Consider the following 27,511-nt stretch of genomic DNA (forward strand, 5'->3'; position numbering starts at 1 on the left):
TGCTGGGAGAGTTACTCTAAAGGGATTAACTGATTGTGTTTGCCTGACGGAAGCTCCAGGTGGTAACAGGTCTCTAAAGTGAGTAAATTAAAGTCTTTGTTGGCAGTCCATGATCAAAATACTGTATGTGAGAATGTTTCGTTACTGCTTTAAATACTGAAAAGTCATGAGGTCACTAAGTTTGTTTAATCAATACTTTTTTTCAAGACATATAAATATATGTGGATTTTATTTTTTGTAATCTTAAACAGTGTAAAAATTTATTTTCCACAACTTAAAAAAAGATAGATTTTTTTCTGATATTTTTTTAACGTCTTGAGCATTCTAAAAAGTCTTCAGCCCTCCATTGTAAACTTTTCATACCTTATGAAGTATGAGGAATGAATATTCTTTACACTTTTTTTTTACTCTTCAGTATACTGTTCAGGTGGCTTTATAATCTTCCGTTTGTATATGAACAATGTAAGGCTCTGCACACATATAATTTACTTCATTTTTATGGTGGTTATCCTGACCAGAGCTATCAGATAATTACCAGGTATCACCTATAATAAAGTTCGAGTGATGATATATTTATTTGTTTCAATACTGTTTGGCCACGTTTAATTATTTACTTTTAGATTTTTGTTCATAGAAACTTAACTGTGATTACATAAAAGAAATTCAAGGCAGATAAACTGATCACATTTTAGAAAAAAGGTACCTTAAAGTGAGGTTACATACTGTGGTATAATGTATTCTTGGTTTTGATTTTCGTCCTGGTCTATGTATATATTATCAAATATGACATTCATATGGAATACAGTATTGCTGCCTTCTAAGTTACCTAGTTTTAAAGACACATATATTATCTAAAGACACATTAACAATCCTTGCATTTACAGGATGTGTACTATCATGATCTTGCAAACACTGAATGTACTAGTACAATAGGTGTTAAACTATGGTGAGATAAATATGTACAGATTCTTTCCAGGCTGGTATGATAACATTTCCACCATGTTTACTGGTAAATTAATGCTTCATCTTGTGGTTGTACAGATTGTCTTTAAATTTTTGTTCAAATTAATCCTATTTGCTCTGGATGGTTTTCTTGAAGTAATGAGATAGAATTTATTTTGTTATTTAAAGAAAAAAAAATTTTTTGGTCGAGCCTGAAGCATAAATTTTGTTTCTTCATATTTTAGAAGTGTGAGAACACCTATAAAACCTAGACATGGGGAACGGTGCCTCTGCTGACGCTCCGACCACTGTACAGGTGAAGGCAGCCCCAGAGAGCTCACGATCTGCCCCATCGTCTGATCAGGCTTCTTCTTCGAAGTCACCCAGTCGGTCAAAAAACATTTCCACAAGGGCACAAGCAAAACAGAGGCCAACTCGCTCGGAGTCTTCTACCCCTCGTAAAGGAAAATTTGAAGAGGTAGAAATTCGGAAAAATGGTGGTCCGCCCCGTGCCTCACAAAGGGGACAAGGTCAAGCTGCAGCCAGCACAGCTGCAGGCAAGCAAGGCAAGGTAGGAAGCATACAGACTACAAAGACAAGTTATATTTAGAACCCCTGTTAAAACTGCTATTTACCATCCTGCCTATTCTGTTTATTGTTTTATAGTTTAGTTTTAGAAAATTACCTAGATATTATAGATTTAATCTGTTTTCCTTTTTTTTTTTTTTAAATTTCCATTCAGGACCTGAATTAGATATTTAATCAATTGTATACCTTTCATACACATATTAGTTTACAATTAAAACAGTCATGGCAAGAATCCATACATCATATGACAAGTGATCTTTGGCTATGATGCTTTTGATATTTGCAATTTTAGAAAATAGTGCCAGATCTGCCTTTTCTTCCCTATGCCTGGTGGCTTAGGTTTGTTTTGATTATTTTACCTGTTATCAAGAGGGGTCCCTCCCCCGGGACTCGGAACTAATTGTAATTTTCACGTGTACTATACCCAGAGATACAGATATGTACAAACATTATCATGATTTAAAAAACAATGCTTTTAAAGGAAACAACAGGAACCAGTCTTTCATGAAGTTTTCAGACTCTGTTTTGTTTGCTTTCTTTGATGATTATTTGTTCAAACTTAGAATTTCATTGATTAGATAATAAATAAATTATGGTTATTTTAAAACCATTGTTTGGTCTGAACATTCGAAAGAGTTCAACCTGCTTTAGTTTATGTTTTTAGATAAAAAACATATTTATCTAGTTACACTGTACCAGCTTTAGTTTATTTTTTTATATAAAAAAAGACATATTGATCTAGTTACACTGTACCAGCTTTAGTTTATGTATTTATATAAAAAAACATATTAGTCTAGTAACACTCTACCAGCTTTAGTTTCCATTCATTTAAGTGTCTGTGTTTGATGGGTATAGTCGTGTCTTGTTTTGTAGAATGCCCCCACTCCTGGGGGCCAGTCCCTGGAGAACACATCGGTGAGCTATGCATGTTAGAAGCTTATGAAGGCAGAATTCAAACCACTAACATCGTCAGGAGTAGTGTTATTCAAAATCCACCACTCTCAAAAATTCTCAAAATCTCAAAATTTTAGGTTTCATAAAGTGTACTTGGGATTCATCAAGTGTTAATAAGAATTTACAGAAGAAGAACTAGAGGTATGGAACGTAACAAAGCTATAAGATAAAGTTTTCTAGAAATACAAGTGATGTTTAGGCCACAAACTATTGGACAGATTGCTCATGTCTTGTAATAAGCCCATCCCTATTTATCAACTGATCTGTAGCAGTATTTATATCAGATAAATGTTTTATAATGTAAGTACCACTTAATGCTGTATCATTAATGGACTTTAATGAATAAATTTCTAGAGAATGAGTGGTAGATTTTGTGATGGGTTTAAACAGATAACACTAATCCTTGACAAGTCACTTAGCTTTGTTTGCATGTCACATGTGTGATGGTGTAACCAATGACAACCTACATATTAATTCACTTTTTTTTTGTTTTTATTTTGATATATTGGTACATGTATTCAATAGATGTTTTTCTGTTTCATAATGCCTTGCTGTGTCTATCTTATTTATTTTATATACAGAAGGTATGTTATGTATACATAGTAAACAATGTTTACCTACTTATTGTTGTAATCTAACACATCATTTGTCCTGATTCAGGGTCACAAAAAGTAGAAAGAAAATAATTTTTAAGGATATTTGAGAGAAAGTTTTAATATTCTATAGATAATTATCCTGTAACTGGTGCTGCCGTTTTCGGAATACACCCGTCACATATATATTTTTGCTGTATTCCACAGTGACAGAAAATAGCTGTATTTTAGCATGTGCATTAAAAATTACATTTAACAGTTTAAATAACTGTTGAAATAAAAGATTTGTGATCTGTTGTAATGACCAAGTTTATCTACAAAAATTCATAAAATTGCTGTCATATCCGTTGAAGTTTGGAACTATATTTCTATGCAGAACAATTCTTTCGGTGAATGTCATCAGGCAAAATTCAGTGCAACGTCAACGCCAATTGAACAAGAGATTGGACAACAAAACTGTTGAAGAATTGATATGTATACATGTATATTTATAACAGTACAATTTACCGACCTTTGTCTGTTTCTTTTGAAGATATTTGGGAATTTTTTCCCAATGGATTTATCACAGTCAATTAAGACAAATTGTCTGGAAATCAGTAATCACAAAGCATCATGGGAAATCTGAGATCACCTTGCTCAATATGGTGTCCATTTGTAAAAGTGACACAACATCAAATTATAGTCACCATAGTGACATATGCTTTACAAAGTGAAGTGTGATATAGCTATAGATATCAGTACTTGACATAACATGATGATTTAGTACATTGAGTGTACTAGGATGGACAAATTTAACTAAATTTACCAACCAGATTACTCAGAACTTTTGATATGAAACATCCAAAGTTCTAACAAAATGATAAACACTTGTATAAAGCAATGGTGCAATGTATGTGCTGTTTGAATTTGTCTGTAAGTAAAATGACCAAGACAAATTTGGTCCTACACATTGTACCTCCTTGTTTTGTCACCTATGCTTCCTTGTTTTGTCACCTATACCTCCTTGTTTTGTCGCCTATACCTCCTTGTTTTGTCACCTTTACCCCCTTGTTTTGTCACCTATGCCTCCTTGTTTTGTCACATATTTTACCCAGAATTGGTTCTATACCTCATTGTTTTGTCACATATACCCCCTTGTTTTGTCACCTTTACCCCCTTGTTTTGTCACCTTTACCTCATTGTTTTGTCACCTATACCTCATTGTTTTGTCACCTATACCTCCTTGTTTTGTCACCTTTACCTCCTTGTTTTGTCACCTATACCTCCTTGTTTTGTCACCTTTACCTCCTTGTTTTGTCACCTTTACCTCCTTGTTTTGTCAACTTTACCTCATTGTTTTGTCACCTTTACCTCATTTTTTGTCACCTATACCTCCTTGTTTTGTCACCTATACCTCATTGTTTTGTCACCTATACCTCCTTGTTTTGTCACCTTTGCCTCCTTGTTTTGTCACCTTTACCTCATTGTTTTGTCACCTATACCTCCTTGTTTTGTCACCTTTACCTCCTTGTTTTGTCACCTTTACCTCCTTGTTTTGTCACATTTACCTCATTGTTTTGTCACCTTTACCTCCTTGTTTTGTCACCTAGACCTCCTTGTTTTGTCACCTTTACCTCCTTGTTTTGTCACATTTACCTCATTGTTTTGTCACCTTTACCTCCTTGTTTTGTCACCTAGACCTCCTTGTTTTGTCACCTATACCTCCTTGTTTTGTCACCTTTGCCTCCTTGTTTTGTCACCTTTACCTCATTGTTTTGTCACCTATACCTCCTTATTTTGTCACTTTTACCTCCTTGTTTTGTCACCTTTACCTCCTTGTTTTGTCACATATACCTCCTTGTTTTGTCACCTATACCTCCTTGTTTTGTCACCTATACCTCCTTGTTTTGTCACCTATACCTCCTTGTTTTGTCACCTATACCCCCTTGTTTTGTCACCTATACCTCCTTGTTTTGTCACCTTTACCTCATTGTTTTGTCACCTTTACCTCATTGTTTTGTCACCTATACCTCCTTGTTTTGTCACCTATACCTCCTTGTTTTGTCACCTATACCTCCTTGTTTTGTCACCTATACCTCCTTGTTTTGTCACCTAGACCTCCTTGTTTTGTCACCTATACCTCCTTGTTTTGTCACCTATACCTCCTTGTTTTGTCACCTAGACCTCCTTGTTTTGTCACCTATACCTCCTTGTTTTGTCACCTATACCTCATTGTTTTGTCACCTATACCTCATTGTTTTGTCACCTTTACCTCCTTGTTTTGTCACCTTTACCTCCTTGTTTTGTCACCTAGACCTCCTTGTTTTGTCACCTATACCTCCTTGTTTTGTCACCTAGACCTCCTTGTTTTGTCACCTATACCTCCTTGTTTTGTCACCTATACCTCCTTGTTTTGTCACCTATACCTCCTTGTTTTGTCACCTTTACCTCCTTGTTTTGTCACCTAGACCTCCTTGTTTTGTCACCTTTACCTCCTTGTTTTGTCACCTAGACCTCCTTGTTTTGTCACCTTTACCTCATTGTTTTGTCACCTTTACGTCCTTGTTTTGTCACCTTTACCTCCTTGTTTTGTCACCTAGACCTCCTTGTTTTGTCACCTTTACCTCATTGTTTTGTCACCTTTACGTCCTTGTTTTGTCACCTTTACCTCCTTGTTTTGTCACCTAGACCTCCTTGTTTTGTCACCTATACCTCCTTGTTTTGTCACCTAGACCTCCTTGTTTTGTCACCTATACCTCCTTGTTTTGTCACCTATACCTCATTGTTTTGTCACCTTTACCTCCTTGTTTTGTCACCTATGCCTCCTTGTTTTGTCACCTATACCTCCTTGTTTTGTCACCTATGATTCCTTGTTTTGTCACCTAGACCTCCTTGTTTTGTCACCTATACCTCCTTGTTTTGTCACCTATACCTCCTTGTTTTGTCACCTAGACCTCCTTATTTTGTCACCTATACCTCCTTATTTTGTCACCTATGCCTCCTTGTTTTGTCACCTATACCTCCTTGTTTTGTCACCTATGCCTCCTTGTTTTGTCACCTATTTAACTAAGAATTGGTTCTATATCTCCTTTTCTTGTCAGAAGTTTTTATGATCCGGCCATTTTGATGGGGATGGGTTGGGTGGCTATATAGAGCTACCCATACACTACATGTGTCATCTCATTCAGACACATATACACTACATGTGTGTATAATCTTGGCAAGAGAGTCCTGGGTTGAAAGTCCAACACAGACAAAAGGTCAGTGAGGTTATTAGAACTTCAACTGAATAGATGAACATCCTAATCTAATTTGGGTGTTTGCTGAAAGTTTGGAGATTCTGGTGTCAAATCCCATCGTCCCTTTATGTACATGGTGATGATGATTGCCTGAAAAACAATTATTTTGTATCTTAATTGAGAAATGAAAGCGTTGATGTGGAACGGATTTGAATTCTCGAAAAGCAATACATTGATATCAGAAAAGATATATTTGTGGAGTGGTACTGTTTAATAGTATAATTAGATAGACATGACAAACGGTTTGTAAACACTCCAGTCTGAATTAATAGCCATGTCAGCTGTGTCGGGAACAATTCTTAATTCTGACATATAATTTGGTTTCATGGGAAATCTGAAAGTTTTAGTGTTTTTCTTGTATATTGTATGAAAGGACTTGTTCCTTATTTTTAGAACTTTTGTAATGATTTTAAGTTATTGATATTTATGGAGATATTAGATTGAGATTTCAAGGGAATATGTTCTACAAGCTAACTACAAGGAGCAGGGGAATTAATGTTGTGTAGTGATGTAGACAACTCATGAAATATTGATCCTCTGATCCATTTCAAATTGAGCAGTAGTTTTAGAGTAGCTGGTACGCATGGGAAAGTTTTCCCATTATCAATGGTATCTACAGGTATTGAATGTTGCCACTTTCATCTACTGTGTTTGACACGTAGGGTGTTTTGACGACCGACGTCAAACTGGTATTGTAGAGGCTGATTATAGTGGATATTGAATGTTTCTTAGGTGAAACTGATAAGAGTCCTTTTACAAGGAATAGTCATTAGGGTAATTATAAGGTCTACACCTCATGATACATAATTGGCTCTACAAAAAGTTCCATTAGACTAAAAACAGTATATCTAAAACACCGTAACTAAGGTGTGTTGGTGATGAAATTTCATTAAATATATTCTTCTACTAGCGGACATTCCTATCTGTCACCAAGGTTTTGGTTCTTTAGATGGATAGGTCACACATTTATCACCAATGGCTTAATCAGTCTAAGCTAGCACCTACATTTATCAACAATGGCTTAATCAGTCTCAGCTAGCACCTACATTTATCAACAATGGCTTAATCAGTCTCAGCTAGCACCTACATTTATCACCAATGGCTAAATCAGTCTCAGCTAGCACCTACATTTATCACCAATGGCTAAATCAGTCTAAGCTAAATCAGTCTCAGCTAACACCTTCATTTAGCAATCATGTCTTAATCAGTCTCGGCTAGCACCTTCATTTAGCAATAATGTCTAAATCAGTATCAGCTAGCACCTACATTTAACAGTCATTTCTTAATCAGTCTCAGCTAGCACCTATATTTAACAGTCATTTCTTAATCAGTCTCAGCTAGCACCTATATTTAATAATCATATCTAAATCAGATTAAATTAGTCAGTACCTTACTTTCGGCTTCCTCAGAACTGATAGAATTCATGTCACGTCATATTATTTGGGGAAGCCGGGGGGGGGATTTTATTTATCAATATAGGTCTATAAATCTATGTATACAGTACTAATATCTGAACAGTACTTTGACATATATATTCTTGGATTAAGAGTGCTCAGAAAATCGATCGAAACAAATCCTCCACAAAAATGCATTCTTATCTTGTACCAACATTGTACTTAGGAATTTGTAGCAAAGTTTGAGCCTAAGCATTACCTTTCACTGTCTGAACTGTTGTTAAGATATTGCACTGTATACAGACCGCTCGTCCTCATTATACTCAGGAGAGGTAGATTGTATAACAAATCTATATCTGTAGGGGTAAAAATGAAAGGATCTATTTAATGAGCACAGTGCTAGATGTTGTACCAACACCTAAGGTAAAGTGTACATTACTGGTGGATAGAATCAATGTCACACGTCATCGTGTCTTTAAAGCTGTGTTCAGTCACCTGGACTTTCTAGGTACATATATCAGTGGTGACTGGAGGTCTCATACTGCAGACTTTTATACCACATATTGGACCTGTACAGGAAAAGCTTAGCTTTCTGAATAAAACAATGTTTTTTATTACAATTATGATAAATTCTGTCTAACTGTACACATTAATTTCTATTATAATGATAATGACATACTGTAAACAGGGAAATTTATATGATTATGTGAAGGTTGTTAGATCACAAAAAATTCCCTTGGGTGTCATATTTTGTGATGTGCTTGAATTGTAGAGATGAAATGAAATGAAAATCTATCAGAAAAATAACCCAAATTTTAGTACAGAAGTACCATTTTATTTTTTTTCAACAATACTTCAGTATTAAGCCAACCAGTATCTACTGTTGTACTGTAGAATTACCAGTAAGTGATATCATGTTGTCCTGAGAGAAGCCTGTTCCTTTCCTTGTTTTCACACTTTTGATGTGTTGGTTCCCTGGGCTTATTGCACTGAAGGAAAACTGTACTACAAAAAATATTCACAGAAGGGTTATAATTGAATAAAGACGATAGTGATGTGTGTTGGTAAAATATCTGTACAGAACAATATTCCGTATGAAACAGCATTCTGATGGTGTCTGAAGGGGAAAAAAACATGGTTGGTATATCATCTGATATGATGGAGATAGTGGCATTTTGTTGATATTTGCATCTGAATAAAGTGTGTGTTTTATATTCATTTATAAGATGATCACCTTGTCCAATGATAATTCTTTTCAAAAGAGAAGTGTAAAAGCTGTTCAGCCAAGCTAGATACCTGAGATCAATGACTGACAATGCTTTATGTATAACGGTTGTCGAGGAGAATATTGACAAGAATACTGTGTGTCACAGAATCAATACTTACCTGTTGACCTCAAGGGACCAAATCAGAAATTCTGTAGGTAACTTGACACAGCTAAACAACAAGGTTGTTTTTTTTTAATCTGAGGTAAACATGCTTTGTTCAGCTGCTTTAAGACAACGGCAGTTTCAGCTAAGGTTTTTGTATTGTTGAATTACAAGTTAATTAAAGGTAGATTTCATACTGATAAATACGTACGGCTTGGAATGCTACTGACAAAATTATATTTAACTTGTTTGTTTACATTAAGATCCATTGTATTGTAAACTGGAAAACAACAGTGTTGTTGTTTATTGCTGGAAAATGACTTGACATATAATTGATGTATTGTTGTCTATTACTGGAAAATGACTGTAAAACCTTATTGATGTGACTGATCAGAAAAACAAAATGGCTGACAAATGGCCATCTTGAATTTGGCAGCTGTAAGTTATTTTCGCTATTTCTTAAAAGGAAAAAAAAATCATATACATGTACATGTTATTATGAACAAAAAACAGAGAAAGAAGGGAAAAGATTTACTTTTTTAAAGAACAAATGAAGATCACATGATGATAGGCATCAATACTTCAATAGATTTTGAAATCTTAAGATTTGTTATACTAGTACATGATCGTGCGATTGTGGTCTTATTTATCTATCTTCTTCAGTTTTAGCAATGATAGAAATTCTGCATTGCTGAGTTGAATTGACCTTATACTAATTTTATATTTGTGATGTTGGTAAATGGTATTACATATATGATGCTTGAAATGACCTAGAATGTTATTTATATCGTAAGTACAGATAAAATATTGATATTGTTATGTAAGGTAAATAAGTGGTAAGTGCTTACTATGGGACTGACTCGTGCCGTTCCAATACCGAGCTAATTTAAGTAGGACCTAAAATATTTACAGATTTAAAAGCTTGTGGGAGAAGTGAAGTATGAGGTAGATATGTTATCACCACAGGAAAGAAGTGGGCCAAGAGACAGGCCCATTTAGGAAGTTCTAGCCTATAGTACGCTACACCCATTCATCGGCAGCTTACATACAAAATCATGAACGGATTTGAAACGTAAATCTAATTTTTTTATTTTTCATTTTCTTGATTAAAGGAACCAGATGAAGAAGTTTATTGTGTAAAGTTAGTTACAGAGTATTTTTTAAAACTTTATAAAATTTGTTTGAATGGTAGTGTGATGTAGTGTATCACACCCAGAATAGAACATCCATGCTGGTGATTTTAAAAGCTGAAGATATTGATGTATGCATCTTATATATAGAATCTCAACTAGCAAGAATAATAATATAACCTTACAGGTAATACATATTGTCTAGTTTTATACAAATATCACTCAGGCAACAAACCTTTGGAGGAGAGGGGAGGTATATTTCAGAACTGGCATCAAGTTGTCTACTGTCTGTGGACAGGATCATGTCAGACAGCTCCTCCAACAGTACTAAATGACTATTGAATTAAGTAAACTTCAGGTCTAAGGTCAAAATGTGTGACTAAATGTAAACTAAGTATGCTGGTAATTCTGTGATTTTCTTGATTAAACTGAAATTGGACTAATATAATTAAATGCCTAGATCAGAGTCACTGTTTTATGGATCAGATGAAAGTTCAAAAAACTGTTCTGTCCATTGAGTAAAAAAATAAATATTTAGAGAAAGAATGGATTTTAAGGTACAATATTCTTTGGTGATCTGTACACTGTAAGTGGTGGTGTTGATATTATGTGTGGTTCAGTATGTGTTAGTACACAGTGAGATGAGGTTCAGTGTGTGTTAGTACACAGTGAGATGTGGTTCAGTGTGTGTTAGTACACAGTGAGGTGTGGTTCAGTGTGTGTTAGTACACAGTGAGATGTGGTTCAGTGTGTGTTAGTACACAGGGAGATGTGGTTCAGTGTGTGTTAGTACACAGTGAGATGTGGTTCAGTGTGTGTTAGTACACAGTGAGATGTGGTTCAGTGTGTGTTGTTACACAGGGAGATGTGGTTCAGTGTGTGTTAGTACACAGTGAGATGTGGTTCAGTGTGTGTTGTTACACAGTGAGATGTGGTTCAGTGTGTGTTAGTACACAGTGAGGTGTGGTTCAGTGTGTGTTAGTACACAGTGAGATGTGGTTCAGTGTGTGTTGTCACACAGTGAGATGTGGTTCAGTGTGTGTTGTTACACAGTAAGATGTGGTTCAGTGTGTGTTAGTACACAGTGAGATGTGGTTCAGTGTGTGTTGTTACACAGTGAGATGTGGTTCAGTATGTGTTAGTACACAGTGAGGTGTGGTTCAGTATGTGTTAGTACACAGTGAGATGTGGTTCAGTGTGTGTTAGTACACAGGGAGATGTGGTTCAGTGTGTGTTAGTACACAGGGAGATGTGGTTCAGTATGTGTTGTTACACAGTGAGATGTGGTTCAGTGTGTGTTAGTACACAGGGAGATGTGGTTCAGTATGTGTTGTTACACAGTGAGATGTGGTTCAGTGTGTGTTAGTACACAGGGAGATGTGGTTCAGTGTGTGTTAGTACACAGTGAGATGTGGTTCAGTGTGTGTTGTTACACAGGGAGATGTGGTTCAGTGTGTGTTGTTACACAGGGAGATGTGGTTCAGTGTGTGTTAGTACACAGTGAGATGAGGTTCAGTGTGTGTAAGTAAACAGTGAGATGTGGTTCAGTGTGTGTTAGTACACAGTGAGATGTGGTTCAGTGTGTGTTGTTACACAGTGAGATGTGGTTCAGTGTGTGTTAGTACACAGTGAGATGTGGTTCATTGTGTGTAAGTAAACAGTGAAGTGTGGTTCAGTGTGTGTTAGTACACAGTGAGATGTGGTTCAGTGTGTGTTGTTACACAGTGAGATGTGGTTCAGTGTGTGTTAGTACACAGTGAGATGTGGTTCAGTGTGTGTTAGTACACAGTGAGATGTGGTTCAGTGTGTGTTAGTAAACAGTGAAGTGTGGTTCAGTGTGTGTTAGTACACAGTGAGATGTGGTTCAGTGTGTGTTAGTAAACAGTGAAGTGTGGTTCAGTGTGTGTTAGTACACAGTGAGATGTGGTTCAGTGTGTGTTAGTAAACAGTGAAGTGTGGTTCAGTGTGTGTTAGTACACAGTGAGATGTGGTTCAGTGTGTGTTAATAAAGAACTAGGATATTAAACTTATTTTTAATGATCATATAATCATTTCTGTTGTCAACAGATTTCGATGAAAAAGCATTTTACTGAATCTTATAGATACTGACATTCTGCAACAAATTACTCAAATTATTCTTCAAGAAATACTAAAATCAAATCGAAAATTAGATAAGAAAAAGATATTTAGTTATGTTAATCAGCTTTAAGTTTTTTTTTGTTTGTTTGGATTTAACTGCATGTATTATCGTTTTTCTCTTTTGTAAAACTTGTCTCTGCTACAAGCCCTATATAAATGTAATTTCTGGAATCATGGCTTCCTAACCATAACAAGCTTACAATCTGTGACAGTAACTTTCTACTAAAACGATTATACATTATATTTTATTATATGTAAAATAGATGTTTTAATAATTGTTATGAAATCTTCCATTTTTTTTACTGTCAAAAGTGTCTAATTTGTGATCTTAAGTTTATCATACATGATAGATCAATTCCAAATGATTTAATATCCTCAGAATTTACACAAATCAGACTCCGTGAATATTACCTTACGGGGTAGATAAATCATTGTGTCCACCTCAAAAAAAGTCATTAATTGTATAATATTATTATTTCTATGAATTATATGATTTGAAGAACATTCTGCCTTTGGTAAACCCCTATAATAGTATATAGAGTTGGTATGAAGTGTTTTTGTTTGTGTGAATGGTACGTCAGGTTTGTTGCATTTCTTTTGACGAATTTTTGATATCATTTCGCGTCTCTGTTATTGTCTTTATATCAGTAATCATTTAAGGATGAAAACAAATGTTTATAATTAATGTTAAGTCTACATATTAGTCCTCCGTAATCATGCGTGTAGTATCTGTAGTATGTCTGATATTATGAATGGAACAAATTGTATTAACCAGCCACCAAAACGGGTCCGAAAGAAACCCCCTCCCAAACCTGTCAATCCACAACAACCTGCCTCAAAACCACCATCACCACCACCACCATCACCACCACCGGCCAATCCATCGGCCAATCCACCCGCCAATCCACCTGCCAATCCACCTGCCACAGACAAACCTCCCTCGCAGTCTGAGACGAACACTTCCACCGAGGGTCAGGTATGGTATCATTGTTGCTGGAGTGAGATTCTGCCTGTTACTTTTTATCCTAACAAGCATTTGATTTAGTTTCTTTTCATTGATTTATGTGTTGTAGTGTGACTTCTAATGGACATATACTTGTTTAGCCCAATGATTACTTACCTATGCATCCAAATTGTTGGCTGAACAGCGACTTTGAAAAATCTGGAACAAGTTATGTAAGCAGACCAAATGATAATGCCCTGGTAGTTGTGCTGGAATAGAACTTGCATTTCATTACTGAAGTATTTGTATGTCATCATAGTAAGAACATGATTCCTGTATTATATTTGTGTGTCAGGCATACAAGCCATACTTTGTATATGCATATGTCTTACTTGTGTTATTTACATACCTGTGTAACATATGTATTTGTGTGTCTCATACATTCCTGTGTGTCTCATACAAAACTTTGTGTGTCTCATTCTTACCTGTGTATCTCATACATACCTGTGTGTCATACATACCTGTGTATCTCATACATACCTGTGTGTCTCATACTTACCTGTGTGTCATACATACCTGTGTGTCTCATACATACCTGTGTGTTTCATACATACCTGTGTGCTTCATACATACCTGTGTGTCATACGTACCTGAGTGTCAGTTACATACCTGTGTGTCATACAAACGTGTGTCAGTTACATACCTGTGTGTTAGTTACATACCTATGTGTCTCATACTTGTGTGTGTGTCTCATACTTACCAGTGTGTCTCATACATACCTGTGTGTCAGTTACATACCTGTGTATCAGTTACATACCTGTGTGTCTCATACTTACTTGTGTGTCATACAAACCTGTGTGTCATTCATACCTGTGTGTCATTCATATCTGTGAGTCATACAAACCTGTGTGTCATTCATACCTGTGTGTCATTCATATCTGTGAGTCATACAAACCTATGTGTCATTCATACCTGTGTGTCATTCATATCTGTGAGCCATACAAACCTGTGTGTCATTCGTTTATTTATGACTTATAACTCTGATAGATTTGATTGGAAGATTTAATTGTGACTTATAACTCTGATAGATTTGATTGGAAGATTTATTTGTGACTTATAACTCTGATGGATTTGATTGGAAGATTTATTTGTGACTTATAACTCTGATGGATTTGATTGGAAGATTTATTTGTGACTTATAACTCTGATGGATTTGATTGGAAGATTTATTTGTGACTTATAACTCTGATGGATTTGATTGGAAGATTTATTTGTGACTTATAACTCTGATAGATTTGATTGGAAGATTTATTTGTGACTTATAACTCTGATGGATTTGATTGGAAGATTTATTTGTGACTTATAACTCTGATAGATTTGATTGGAAGATTTATTTGTGACTTATAACTCTGATGGATTTGATTGGAAGATTTATTTGTGACTTATAACTCTGATGGATTTGATTGGAAGATTTATTTGTGACTTATAACTCTGATAGATTTGATTGGAAGATTTATTTGTGACTTATAACTCTGATGGATTTGATTGGAAGATTTATTTGTGACTTATAACTCTGATGGATTTGATTGGAAGATTTATTTGTGACTTATAACTCTGATGGATTTGATTGGAAGATTTATTTGTGACTTATAACTCTGATGGATTTGATTGGAAGATTTATTTGTGACTTATAACTCTGATAGATTTGATTGGAAGATTTATTTGTGACTTATAACTCTGATGGATTTGATTGGAAGATTTATTTGTGACTTATAACTCTGATAGATTTGATTGGAAGATTTATTTGTGACTTATAACTCTGATGGATTTGATTGGAAGATTTATTTGTGACTTATAACTCTGATGGATTTGATTGGAAGATTTATTTGTGACTTATAACTCTGATGGATTTGATTGGAAGATTTATTTGTGACTTATAACTCTGATGGATTTGATTGGAAGATTTATTTGTGACTTATAACTCTGATAGATTTGATTGGAAGATTTATTTGTGACATAACTCTGATGGATTTGATTGGAAGATTTATTTGTGACTTATAACTCTGATGGATTTGATTGGAAGATTTATTTGTGACTTATAACTCTGATAGATTTGATTGGAAGATTTATTTGTGACTTATAACTCTGATGGATTTGATTGGAAGATTTATTTGTGACTTATAACTCTGATGGATTTGATTGGAAGATTTAATTGTGACTTAAAACTCAACTTAAAATAGTTGTGTAAGGAGAGATAAGCACATGTGATAAAGGATGGTGAAAGATAAAAATATATTTTATCGGAGTTGAAAAATGTTAAGTTAATCCAAACCGTAACGGTCTGGATATGTTAATTATATCAACAAATTATGTGATATTCAAATGGCTTATATATATTAGAAGTACATAGATCTCCACCGATTGTCTGCATATATATATATATATATATATATATATATAATATAAGATATGTGAAACACTTTGCATATAATACATATAAATATACAAAACAAAATATTGTCATGGCAACTAAAATTCCAAATCACAGTCACTAACGTTTTCAAGCCATGTGGCCATCTTCAGGCGATTTTATTGGTGCCATAGATATGTTACATAGTGCCCTACAGTGATTGTGATTTGGAATTTCAGATGTTAATATTTTGTTTGTATATTTAGTATTTATATATATATATATATATATATATATTATTTTGATTTCTTTTTATAAAACTCTTAAAGAAGTTATTTTCAGAATTATAATTTGCATTTATTCCATGCGTATCTGTAACGTTTGATGGATACAAGTTTTAGTTTTATTATTAAACCCAGGGATCCAGCAGTAGTCAGATGCCACCTCCACCGTCGTATTCACAGGTGAGCCCAGTCATACTGATCATTTTGTCAAGGAAGAAGAATCAACATAGATTTGGGTGTCTACTTAATATCTCCATATTGTTGAATAAAAACGTGAATTTTGTTTCTGTGCAATTATCTATACTACGTACGAAACCATTTTTCTTTTGTTGAAAATTTAGAAACATTTAATGCTAAAAGACCAGTGATATAAAAAGGAACATTTGATACTAAACACCAGAGTAATTATAAGGAACATCTGATACTAAACACCAGAGTAATTATAAGGAACATCTGATACTAAACACCAAAGTAATTATTAGGAACTTTGATACTAAACACCAGAGTAATTATATGGGACATCTGATACTTAACACCAGAGTTATTATTAGGAACATCTGATACTACACACCAGAGTAATTATTAGGAACATCTGATACTAAACACCAAAGTAATTATTAGGAACTTTGATACTAAACACCAGAGTAATTATATGGGACATCTGATACTTAACACCAGAGTAATTATAAGGAACATCTGATACTAAACACCAGAGTAATTATTAGCAACATTTGATACTAAACACCAAAGTAGTTATTAGGAACTTTGATACTAAACACCAGAGTAATTATATGGGACATCTGATACTTAACACCAGAGTGATTATTAGCAACATTTGATACTAAACACCAGAGTAATTATTAGGAACATTTTGTTATCCCTACAGATATCTGAAGGGTCAACACCTCAACAGTCCCAGGTGAGGCAGTTGTCATGATGACCAGCTTAATAATTATACATCTTGACAATATTTACTAGGCCTTTTTATTCTTATTATTAACAGAACTGTGTGTAGAAAGGAATGTTGGCTTTTGAAAGAGGAGGTCGCTGTGTTTCACTTTAACACATAATTGTTAAGAAAATGCTTGTTTTATTTCTATATAACATTTACCCTACTTCTGTTGGTATCTGTTTTACAGTGTACCTATATCTTAATATAACAAAAACATTTCAGTGGTGCTTACAATTACAATATCAAAAATTAAATCAAGGGAGATTTGGTAATTTTGTGGAAAAATAAACATAGATTTTAGCATATTTTGCAGTTGTGTTTTAAAATTGCCATACTAACAAAAAGCTGAATCAAGTGAGACATATAATTATGTGGATTTTTTTTCTTCTAATTTTAACTGCTTTGATATGACAAAGGTGCTGTATGAATGTTTTTCTTGGCTCTGTAATAATGGTGTAGTTCAGTGCTGTAATAGTGGTCTAATCCTTGTAACAACTTATAGCTGTGTAAACACCTAAAATTTGGAATTTAAATAACCATATATTCTAAATCAAATCATATTAAGTATTCTGTCAAAGTACAGATCATTAAATATTCTGTCAAAGTTCAGATCATTAAATATTCTGTCAAAGTTCAGATCGTTAAATATTCTGTCAAAGTACAGATCATTAAATTTTCTGTCAAAGTTCAGATCATTAAATATTCTGTCAAAGTTCAGATCGTTAAATATTCTGTCAAAGTTCAGATCATTAAATTTTCTGTCAAAGTTCAAATCTAATAAATTCAGAAGTAAAGAACCATCAGCAGTGTTTTGAAGAAAATACAAACTACGACAATTTGGCTTGCTATCCTATCACATTTGTGAATTACCAACTTGAGTGATCTTTTTCACAAATTGTTTATTAATAAGATAATTTACATATGAACTATAAGAACTGATGATATGATGTTGACAATCTAAAGTCTGTTTCTTTTGGACCAGCCGGGGCCTCCATTACAGCAAAAAGCTTCATCAAACCGCCAGGTAAAATTGACCAATAGAGATATACAAAGTGCTTGTTATAGCTGCCATTGTCAAGGTATTGGAGTTATTCTGTGGTAAATTATGAACATGTATAAAATATTATATTCTGTATCAGAATTTTAAAATGAATTATGATGTTTCGTGGGAGAATTTCTTAACAGGAAAAAGATGTGCAATGGGAGAAATTTGATATGGGTAAATGATGTTCTGTGTGAGATGATATTCTGTTAAGGAGTATGATGTTCTGTGTGAGATGATATCCTGTTAAGGAGTATGATGTTCTGTGTGAGATGATATTCTGTTAAGGAGTATGATGTTCTGTGGGAGATGATATTCTGTTAAGGAGTATGATGTTCTGTGTGAGATGATATTCTGTTAAGGAGTATGATGTTCTGTGGGAGATGATATTCTGTTAAGGAGTATGATGTTCTGTGGGAGATGATATTCTGTTAAGGAGTATGATGTTCTGTGTGAGATGATATTCTGTTAAGGAGTATGATGTTCTGTGTGAGATGATATTCTGTTAAGGAGTATGATGTTCTGTGGGAGATGATATTCTGTTAAGGAGTATGATGTTCTGTGGGAGATGATATTCTGTTAAGGAGTATGATGTTCTGTGTGAGATGATATTCTGTTAAGGAGTATGATGTTCTGTGGGAGATGATATTCTGTTAAGGAGTATGATGTTCTGTGGGAGATGATATTCTGTTAAGGAGTATGATGTTCTGTGTGAGATGATATTCTGTTAAGGAGTATGATGTTCTGTGTGAGATGATATTCTGTTAAGGAGTATGATGTTCTGTGTGAGATGATATTCTGTTAAGGAGTATGATGTTCTGTGTGAGATGATATTCTGTTAAGGAGTATGATGTTCTGTGTGAGATGATATTCTGTTAAGGAGTATGATGTTCTGTGTGAGATGATATTCTGTTAAGGAGTATGATGTTCTGTGTGAGATGATATTCTGTTAAGGAGTATGATGTTCTGTGTGAGATGATATTCTGTTAAGGAGTATGATGTTCTGTGGGAGATGATATTCTGTTAAGGAGTATGATGTTCTGTGTGAGATGATATTCTGTTAAGGAGTATGATGTTCTGTGGGAGATGATATTCTGTTAAGGAGTATGATGTTCTGTGTGAGATGATATCCTGTTAAGGAGTATGATGTTCTGTGGGAGATGATATTCTGTTAAGGAGTATGATGTTCTGTGGGAGATGATATTCTGTTAAGGAGTATGATGTTCTGTGTGAGATGATATTCTGTTAAGGAGTATGATGTTCTGTGGGAGATGATATTCTGTTAAGGAGTATGATGTTCTGTGGGAGATGATATTCTGTTAAGGAGTAAGATGTTCTGTGTGAGATGATATTCTGTTAAGGAGTATGATGTTCTGTGTGAGATGATATTCTGTTAAGGAGTATGATGTTCTGTGTGAGATGATATTCTGTTAAGGAGTATGATGTTCTGTGTGAGATGATATTCTGTTAAGGAGTATGATGTTCTGTGTGAGATGATATTCTGTTAAGGAGTATGATGTTCTGTGTGAGATGATATTCTGTTAAGGAGTATGATGTTCTGTGGGAGATGATATTCTGTTAAGGAGTATGATGTTCTGTGTGAGATGATATTCTGTTAAGGAGTATGATGTTCTGTGGGAGATGATATTCTGTTAAGGAGTATGATGTTCTGTGTGAGATGATATTCTGTTAAGGAGTATGATGTTCTGTGTGAGATGATATTCTGTTAAGGAGTATGATGTTCTGTGTGAGATGATATTCTGTTAAGGAGTATGATGTTCTGTGGGAGATGATATTCTGTTAAGGAGTATGATGTTCTGTGTGAGATGATATTCTGTTAAGGAGTATGATGTTCTGTGTGAGATGATATTCTGTTAAGGAGTATGATGTTCTGTGTGAGATGATAGTCTGTTAAGGAGTATGATGTTCTATGAGAGACATTTTGTAGTGGAATATGATGTTCTATTGAAGTTCTGTAGGAGAAAATGTTGTTCTGTGAGAGAATTTCTGTAGTGGAATATGATGTTCGATGGGAGAATTTTTGTTATGGAATATGATGTTCTATAGGAAAATTATTGTAGAGGAAAATGATGTTCTATGGGAGAATTTCTGTAGAGGAATCCGTAGCTTGAAATCAAAACTTGGAAACTCTTTTCTGAACAAGATTAATTAGAATTCTGTTGCTTTTTAAACATATTGTAAATATTCACACGCGAGGCTGCATGAAGTGTGATTATCCCTGAGTTACTGGGGACTGATACGTACAATGTAAATATTCACACGCGAGGCTATATGACGTGTGATTATCCCTGAGTTACTGGAGACTGATACGTACAATGTAAATATTCACACGCGAGGCTGCATGAAGTGTGATTATCCCTGAGTTACTGGGAACTGATACGTACAATGTAAATATTCACACGCGAGGCTGTATGAAGTATGATTATCCCTGAGTTACTGGGGACTGATACGTACAATGTAAATATTCACATGCGAGGCTGTATGAAGTATGATTATCCCTGAGTTACTGGGGACTGATACGTACAATGTAAATATTCACATGCGAGGCTGTATGAAGTATGATTATCCCTGAGTTACTATGTACTGATACTTGCAGTGTAAATATTCACACACGAGGCTGTATGAAGTGTGATTATCCCTGAGTTACTGGGGACTGATAAGTACAATGTAAATATTCACATGCGAGGCTGTATGAAGTATGATTATCCCTGAGTTACTATGTACTGATACTTGCAGTGTAAATATTCACACGCGAGGCTGTATGAAGTGTGATTATCCCTGAGTTACTGGGGACTGATACGTACAATGTAAATATTCACATGCGAGGCTGTATGAAGTATGATTATCCCTGAGTTACTGGGGACTGATACGTACAATGTAAATATTCACACGCGAGGCTGTATGAAGTGTGATTATCCCTGAGTTACTGGGGACTGATATGTACAATGTAAATATTCACACACGATGCTGTATAAAGTGTGATTATCCCTGAGTTACTGGGGACTGATACGTACAATGTAAATATTCACACGCGAGGCTGTATAAAGTATGATTATCCCTGAGTTACTGGGGACTGATACGTACAATGTAAATATTCACACGCGAGACTGTATGAAGTATGATTATCCCTGAGTTACTGGGGACTGATATGTACAATGTAAATATTCACACACGAGGCTGTATAAAGTGTGATTATCCCTGAGTTACTGGGGACTGATATGTACAATGTAAATATTCACACACGAGGCTGTATGACGTGTGATTATCCCTGAGCTACTATGTACTGATATGTACAATGTAAATATTCACACACGAGGCTGTATGACGTGTGATTATCCCTGAGTTACTGGGGACTGATACGTACAATGTAAATATTCACACACAAGGCTGTATGAAGTGTGATTATCCCTGAGTTACTGGGGACTGATATGTACAATGTAAATATTCACACACGATGCTGTATAAAGTGTGATTATCCCTGAGTTACTGGGGACTGATATGTACAATGTAAATATTCACACACGAGGCTGTATAAAGTGTGATTATCCCTGAGTTACTGGGGACTGATATGTACAATGTAAATATTCACACACGAGGCTGTATGACGTGTGATTATCCCTGAGCTACTATGTACTGATATGTACAATGTAAATATTCACACACGAGGCTGTATGACGTGTGATTATCCCTGAGTTACTGGGGACTGATACGTACAATGTAAATATTCACACCCGAGGCTGTATAAAGTATGATTATCCCTGAGTTACTGGGGACTGATATGTACAATGTAAATATTCACACACGATGCTGTATAAAGTGTGATTATCCCTGAGTTACTGGGGACTGATATGTACAATGTAAATATTCACACACGAGGCTGTATGACGTGTGATTATCCCTGAGCTACTATGTACTGATATGTACAATGTAAATATTCACACACGAGGCTGTATGACGTGTGATTATCCCTGAGTTACTGGGGACTGATACGTACAATGTAAATATTCACACACAAGGCTGTATGAAGTGTGATTATCCCTGAGTTACTGGGGACTGATACGTACAATGTAGATATTCACACACGAGGCTGTATGACGTGTGATTATCCCTGAGTTACTGGGGACTGATACGTACAATGTAGATATTCACACGCGAGGCTGTATGAAGTGTGATTATCCCTGAGTTACTGGGGACTGATACGTACAATGTAGATATTCACACACGAGGCCGTATGACGTGTGATTATCCCTGAGTTACTGGGGACTGATACGTACAATGTAAATATTCACACGCGAGGCTGTATGAAGTGTGATTATCCCTGAGTTACTGGGGACTGATACGTACAATGTAAATATTCACGCTCGAGGCTGTATGAAGTGTGATTATCCCTGAGTTACTGGGGACTGATACGTACAATGTTAATATTCACACACGAGGCTGTATGAAGTGTGATTATCCCTGAGCTACTTTGGAATGATATCACTAATGTAAATGATGAAATTCTACATTACAAAGCAATAATTGGAAATCTGATAAGGTCAATATTTCTAACAAATAAGTTCCTTGTATTTATGAATTTTCTTATTATCTAGGTCTATAGAAATGATTTGAATATTCGGTAGTTCATAGAGAACATTTTTAAAGAAATATATTCATTGAATAAGGAAGGCATTTGTAAAGATTTGACATGATCCTACAGGATTAATTACCATATCTATATATATATATTATAAGTCTTTGCTGCTACACTGTCAGAGATCACCTTGTTAATTAGGACATCAAAGTTAACGGTGAATGAATATAAAAACATACTTCAATGTTAATGAGATGTATATGTGGGGTCTGTTGGATTATACAGTAGTGGCATGCTTGTTTTGAACCTGATTGACTGGGGTTAAAGATTGTCCAAGATTTGGCAAGAAAACTTCAGGGTTTTTCCCGGAGACTCCAGTTTCCTTCCATTTCAATTTAAAGTTTTGAATTAAGATCAATTCTAACATTTCAATTTTGATCAAACTTTATATATAGTAAGGATGGACACTTCAACATTCATGATTAGGTACCTATCATTTATAACATAGGATGTCCTTCAGAAGATCCTCTAAACTGGGTCAGTGGTGGCTAGGTATCGGGGACAATCCGTCTCCCGGAGGCTGGAATCGCTGAGGTTGATATAGTGAAGTGGTACAACACTATGTTAGGAAAGATTGATTGATTTTCATTATAAACAAACACTGGTGCTAAGTTTTGTTAATGATATATACATCTACTGGTGTATTAAAACATTGTAAACTATGTCTACAATGACATATGACCTCATAGGGTGAAGAAATAGCACCCACACGATTGGCATGATTGGCAACCTCACGATCAGTACTATATAGGGAACGTCACCCTTAACTTTAAATGGTCCACTGGTTGTTAGTCCTACTACACCGTACAGGAGACATAGGCCTCGAGAGTGCCAGTTTATCAGCTTTGTCAATACTTGAAACTTTATATCATTCATGTATGCTGTCCATACATGTAGGTATCCTCAGATTTACAAAGTAATGTGTACTATGAAAAATTTTAATGGAATTCTTTTTACCGACAGATGACTTTAAAGTGACTCAGCTTTATGTGATTTTGGCCCCATGTTATTTTATCTTTAGTAAAACAAGATGTGGGTTACAAGAACTAATACGTATTATTGTATGTAGGTAATGGGTTGTAAGTGGATTAAGGTATTGATTTTAATAAATCACTACATATGTAATTATAGATAAAATGTTTTTAGGTCGGATCAGTGGACGTTTGAAGTATAGGCCACTAGGTTAAACTCTGATAATCAGTTTTGTTATTATGTATTGTTCTTATTCAAAACACTTTTCTGAAAATCTGTTATTGTGATATTACTGTGTAATATAAATTACAGTCCCTACAGTGGTCAACAGAAATGTTTCTGAAGTTTGAACGGTATCATGCTGGTAGGCATTTTAACACTTGGAAGGTTTTACTTTCAGCAAGCTTCAATTTTTCAACAGCTAAAATTTTGAAAATATGTATAAGTTTCACATCTTATGATATGTTTATCATAACCAAGTATTTGTTGTGGATATCTGTGAGTGTTGAGTGTAATTGTGACACTATGCTGTTTGTGTTAAGTACCATTGTTTTACAGGCACCAGCAAAGTACTGTTCTGATGCATTTGATTAACTTGGTGTTCATAAAACAGTTTATGTAATGTGTGTTACAACAGGATGTCATTACAGTCAAACCTGTCTTTAAAGGTCACTCTTGTTATACAGAGATGACAGGTATAGACATGTGTTTATTATATAAAGGTGACCTGTATAGTCAGGTATTTGTTATATAAAGGTGACCTGTATAGTCAGGTATTGTTATATAAAGGTGACCTGTATAGTCAGGTATTTGTTATATAAAGGTGACCTGTATAGTCAGGTATTGTTATATAAAGGTGACCTGTATAGTCAGGTATTGTTATATAGAGGTGACCTGTATAGACATGTGTTTATCATATAGAGGTGACCTGTATAGTCAGGTATTGTTATATAAAGGTGACCTGTATAGTCAGGTATTGTTATATAGAGGTGACCTGTATAGACATGTATTGTTATATAAAGGTGACCTGTATAGTCAGGTATTGTTATATAGAGGTAACCTGTATAGTCAGGTATTTGTTATACAGAGGTGGCCTGTATAGACAGGTATTTGTTATATACAGGTGACCTGTATAGACAGGTATTGTTATATAGAGGCAACCTGTATAGGCAGGTATTGTTATATAGAGGTAACCTGTATAGTCAGGTATTTGTTATACAGAGGTGGCCTGTATAGACAGGTATTTGTTATATAGAGGTGACCTGTATAGACAGGTATTGTTATATAGAGGTGACCTGTATAGTCAGGTATTGTTATATAGAGATGGCCTGTATACTCAGGTATTTGTTATATAGAGGTGACCTGTATAGTCAGGTATTGTTATATAGAGGTTATCTGTACAGTCAGGTATTTGTTATATAGAGGTGACCTGTATAGTCAGGTATTTGTTATATAGAGGTGACCTGTATAGTCAGGTATCATTATATAGAGGTAACCTGTATAGTCAGGTATTGTTATATAGAAGTGGCCTGTAAAGACAGGTATTTGTTATATAGAGGTGGCCTGTATAGTCAGGTATTGTTATATAGAGATGACCTGTATACTCAGGTATTTGTTATATAGTGGTGACCTGTATAGTCAGGTATTGTTATATAGAGGTGGTCTGTATAGTCAGGTATTTGTTATATAGAGATGGCCTGTATACTCTCGTATTTCTTATATAGTGGTGACCTGTATAGTCAGGTATTGTTATATAGAGGTTATCTGTATAGTCAGGTATTTGTTATATAGAGGTGACCTGTATAGTCAGGTATTTGTTATATAGAGGTGACCTGTATAGTCAGGTATCGTTATATAGAGGTAACCTGTATAGTCAGGTATTGTTATATAGAAGTGGCCTGTAAAGACAGGTATTTGTTATATAGAGGTGGCCTGTATAGTCAGGTATTGTTATATAGAGATGACCTGTATAGACAGGTATTGTTATATAGAGGTAACCTTTATTGAGAGGTATTTGTGATGTATAGGTACATGACCTTTATATAGCAATTGATTTTCTCTACTTTCTTTCATATTTCATGAAGCCCATTAAATTTATGATATACAGTGTACAGGCATTGAATTTTAATGGTGTCATATATGTGTAAATGAGTAAGTTGTAGAAGATCTAAAGATTAGAAATATATCTCTTATAACACAGTAATATTTATTAAAAATGTTTTAGAGGAAAGTTGTATCCTGTGTGATATAGACTAGACTGGCCCTTTCAATGGAATCATGGATAAGGAAGAAAAGAGATTGAATATTCTAATTTTCAATATATTTCTGTTCTCAAGTTTCAAATGAGGGGAAAAATAAACCAGCAGAATAAAACTAAGGGGTAGCCTAGGCATAAGGGCTGACCAAGTTAACCTGCCTTACACTGATAGTGGGAGGTTTGGCACTTCAGGGAATGTGTGTGTGTCCTTTGTTACATTACAAGTGAATTTCATTTACGCATTTAGAGACAACTTGGATATAAGCCCAGGGACCTGTAACAATGTTTCTAGAGAATGAGGGCTTGTATGGTTAATTATAAGTACCAGGTAGTATTTGTAGTAAACCATACATGCCTCATCCCCAAGTAATATTGTTACAGGCCCCAGAGGATGTAAGTTGTCATTTGGACTTAAGTGATCAACTACATACAAAATTGCTTATTTAATATTAAGTAAGAATGAATGACATCATTAATTCATTAAGGTGACACTTATAATTAATTTAAAAGGGAGATCACTCTTACACATCTATATTATATGTGTAAAGTGGCACATGTAGCCTTAACCTGTTTTTTTTTCTTATGTCTTGTGCTTGATTCCCCTTTTTTGTGGAAATTTATCTGCTTTTTTAAATCTGAAACATTTTTTATTTTATTTCTTACTTTTGACACTGTTCAAAGGTTGAAATATGCCACAAGATGTAGATATAGATGTGAATGGTAGATTCATATCCATGGGACACATTTTGAAATATTCTTTGTATTTTCTTTTAATTACAATTAATCACCACACTGAGAAAAAATTGCCACTTTTAAATATTTTGATTGTTAGTTTTTTAATAAATGTTCACTTTTTCTATTAACATTTTGTTTGAAAAGTTTGAAAAGTGGTCTTGTTTAGAAATAAGGTGTTTGTTTTGTTGGTAATTTAAAAGAAAAGAAAAATTATCATTTATTTATTATTAGTTGAAGAAACACTTTTGTGTATGTGAAAAATTATGGACAAAAGATGTTCATGAGTTGTCAGCACAATTTTTAGGATGAAGTTCAAATCCAAATTTTATAATGAACCGCATGATTGTGAACCGATCAGCACTACCTGATCCTGTACATGGATCAAACACATATGTCTACATTTTTTTATACATATGCATTGAGATCCTACTAATTACTGATTAACTGAATTTTTTTTTTTTTTTAGGGGCAGGATGACATTGTGTTTGAGACATTTTACCATCGCAGTGGTAAGGAGATACAGTGTATGTACCAAGGTAACACAAGATACTATCTTGACCACTGGGGATCAAAGGTAACTAACTAGTAGTAACTGTCTGTGTAGTGTGTCATTTAATTTTTACAAACCTGTCAAAATTTTTGTCAGGATGTATTTTCATATGGAAGAACACTAAGTTGTGTTTTCCTGAACAACATTAGGATTGGACAGAAGAGCAATTGCCCTTTGTTTTTTTCCTTTATTTTAATCTTAACAGGAGAATGATTTAAACCCATTTTTTTCATACTTGATATATTTTATAACTGTGATATGAAATTGGGTTTTCCAGAGTGGTGTTCAGTTGCTATTTGATTTTTTGAATTTTTTTGTTTGTTT

The 27,511-nt window shown here is 34.7% G+C and overlaps 1 protein-coding gene across 1 annotated transcript in view; it reads left to right on the top strand.

Annotated features, from left to right (window-relative positions):
- The first annotated feature begins 1,216 nt into the window (after positions 1 to 1,216).
- Positions 1,217 to 27,511, top strand: part of LOC132548101 (uncharacterized) — a 37,952-nt gene continuing 11,657 nt past the window's right edge. Inside the window, exons 1-3 of the mRNA XM_060211926.1 lie at positions 1,217 to 1,513; positions 2,404 to 2,445; positions 27,104 to 27,211. Of these exons, the coding sequence (XP_060067909.1) occupies positions 1,217 to 1,513; positions 2,404 to 2,445; positions 27,104 to 27,211 (447 nt within the window). The remainder of the gene's footprint in view (positions 1,514 to 2,403; positions 2,446 to 27,103; positions 27,212 to 27,511) is intronic.

Source organism: Ylistrum balloti, unplaced genomic scaffold, assembly GCF_031769215.1.
Source record: "Ylistrum balloti isolate Yb309-2 unplaced genomic scaffold, AGI_CSIRO_Ybal_v1 Utg370000, whole genome shotgun sequence".
Taxonomy (NCBI): domain Eukaryota; kingdom Metazoa; phylum Mollusca; class Bivalvia; order Pectinida; family Pectinidae; genus Ylistrum; species Ylistrum balloti.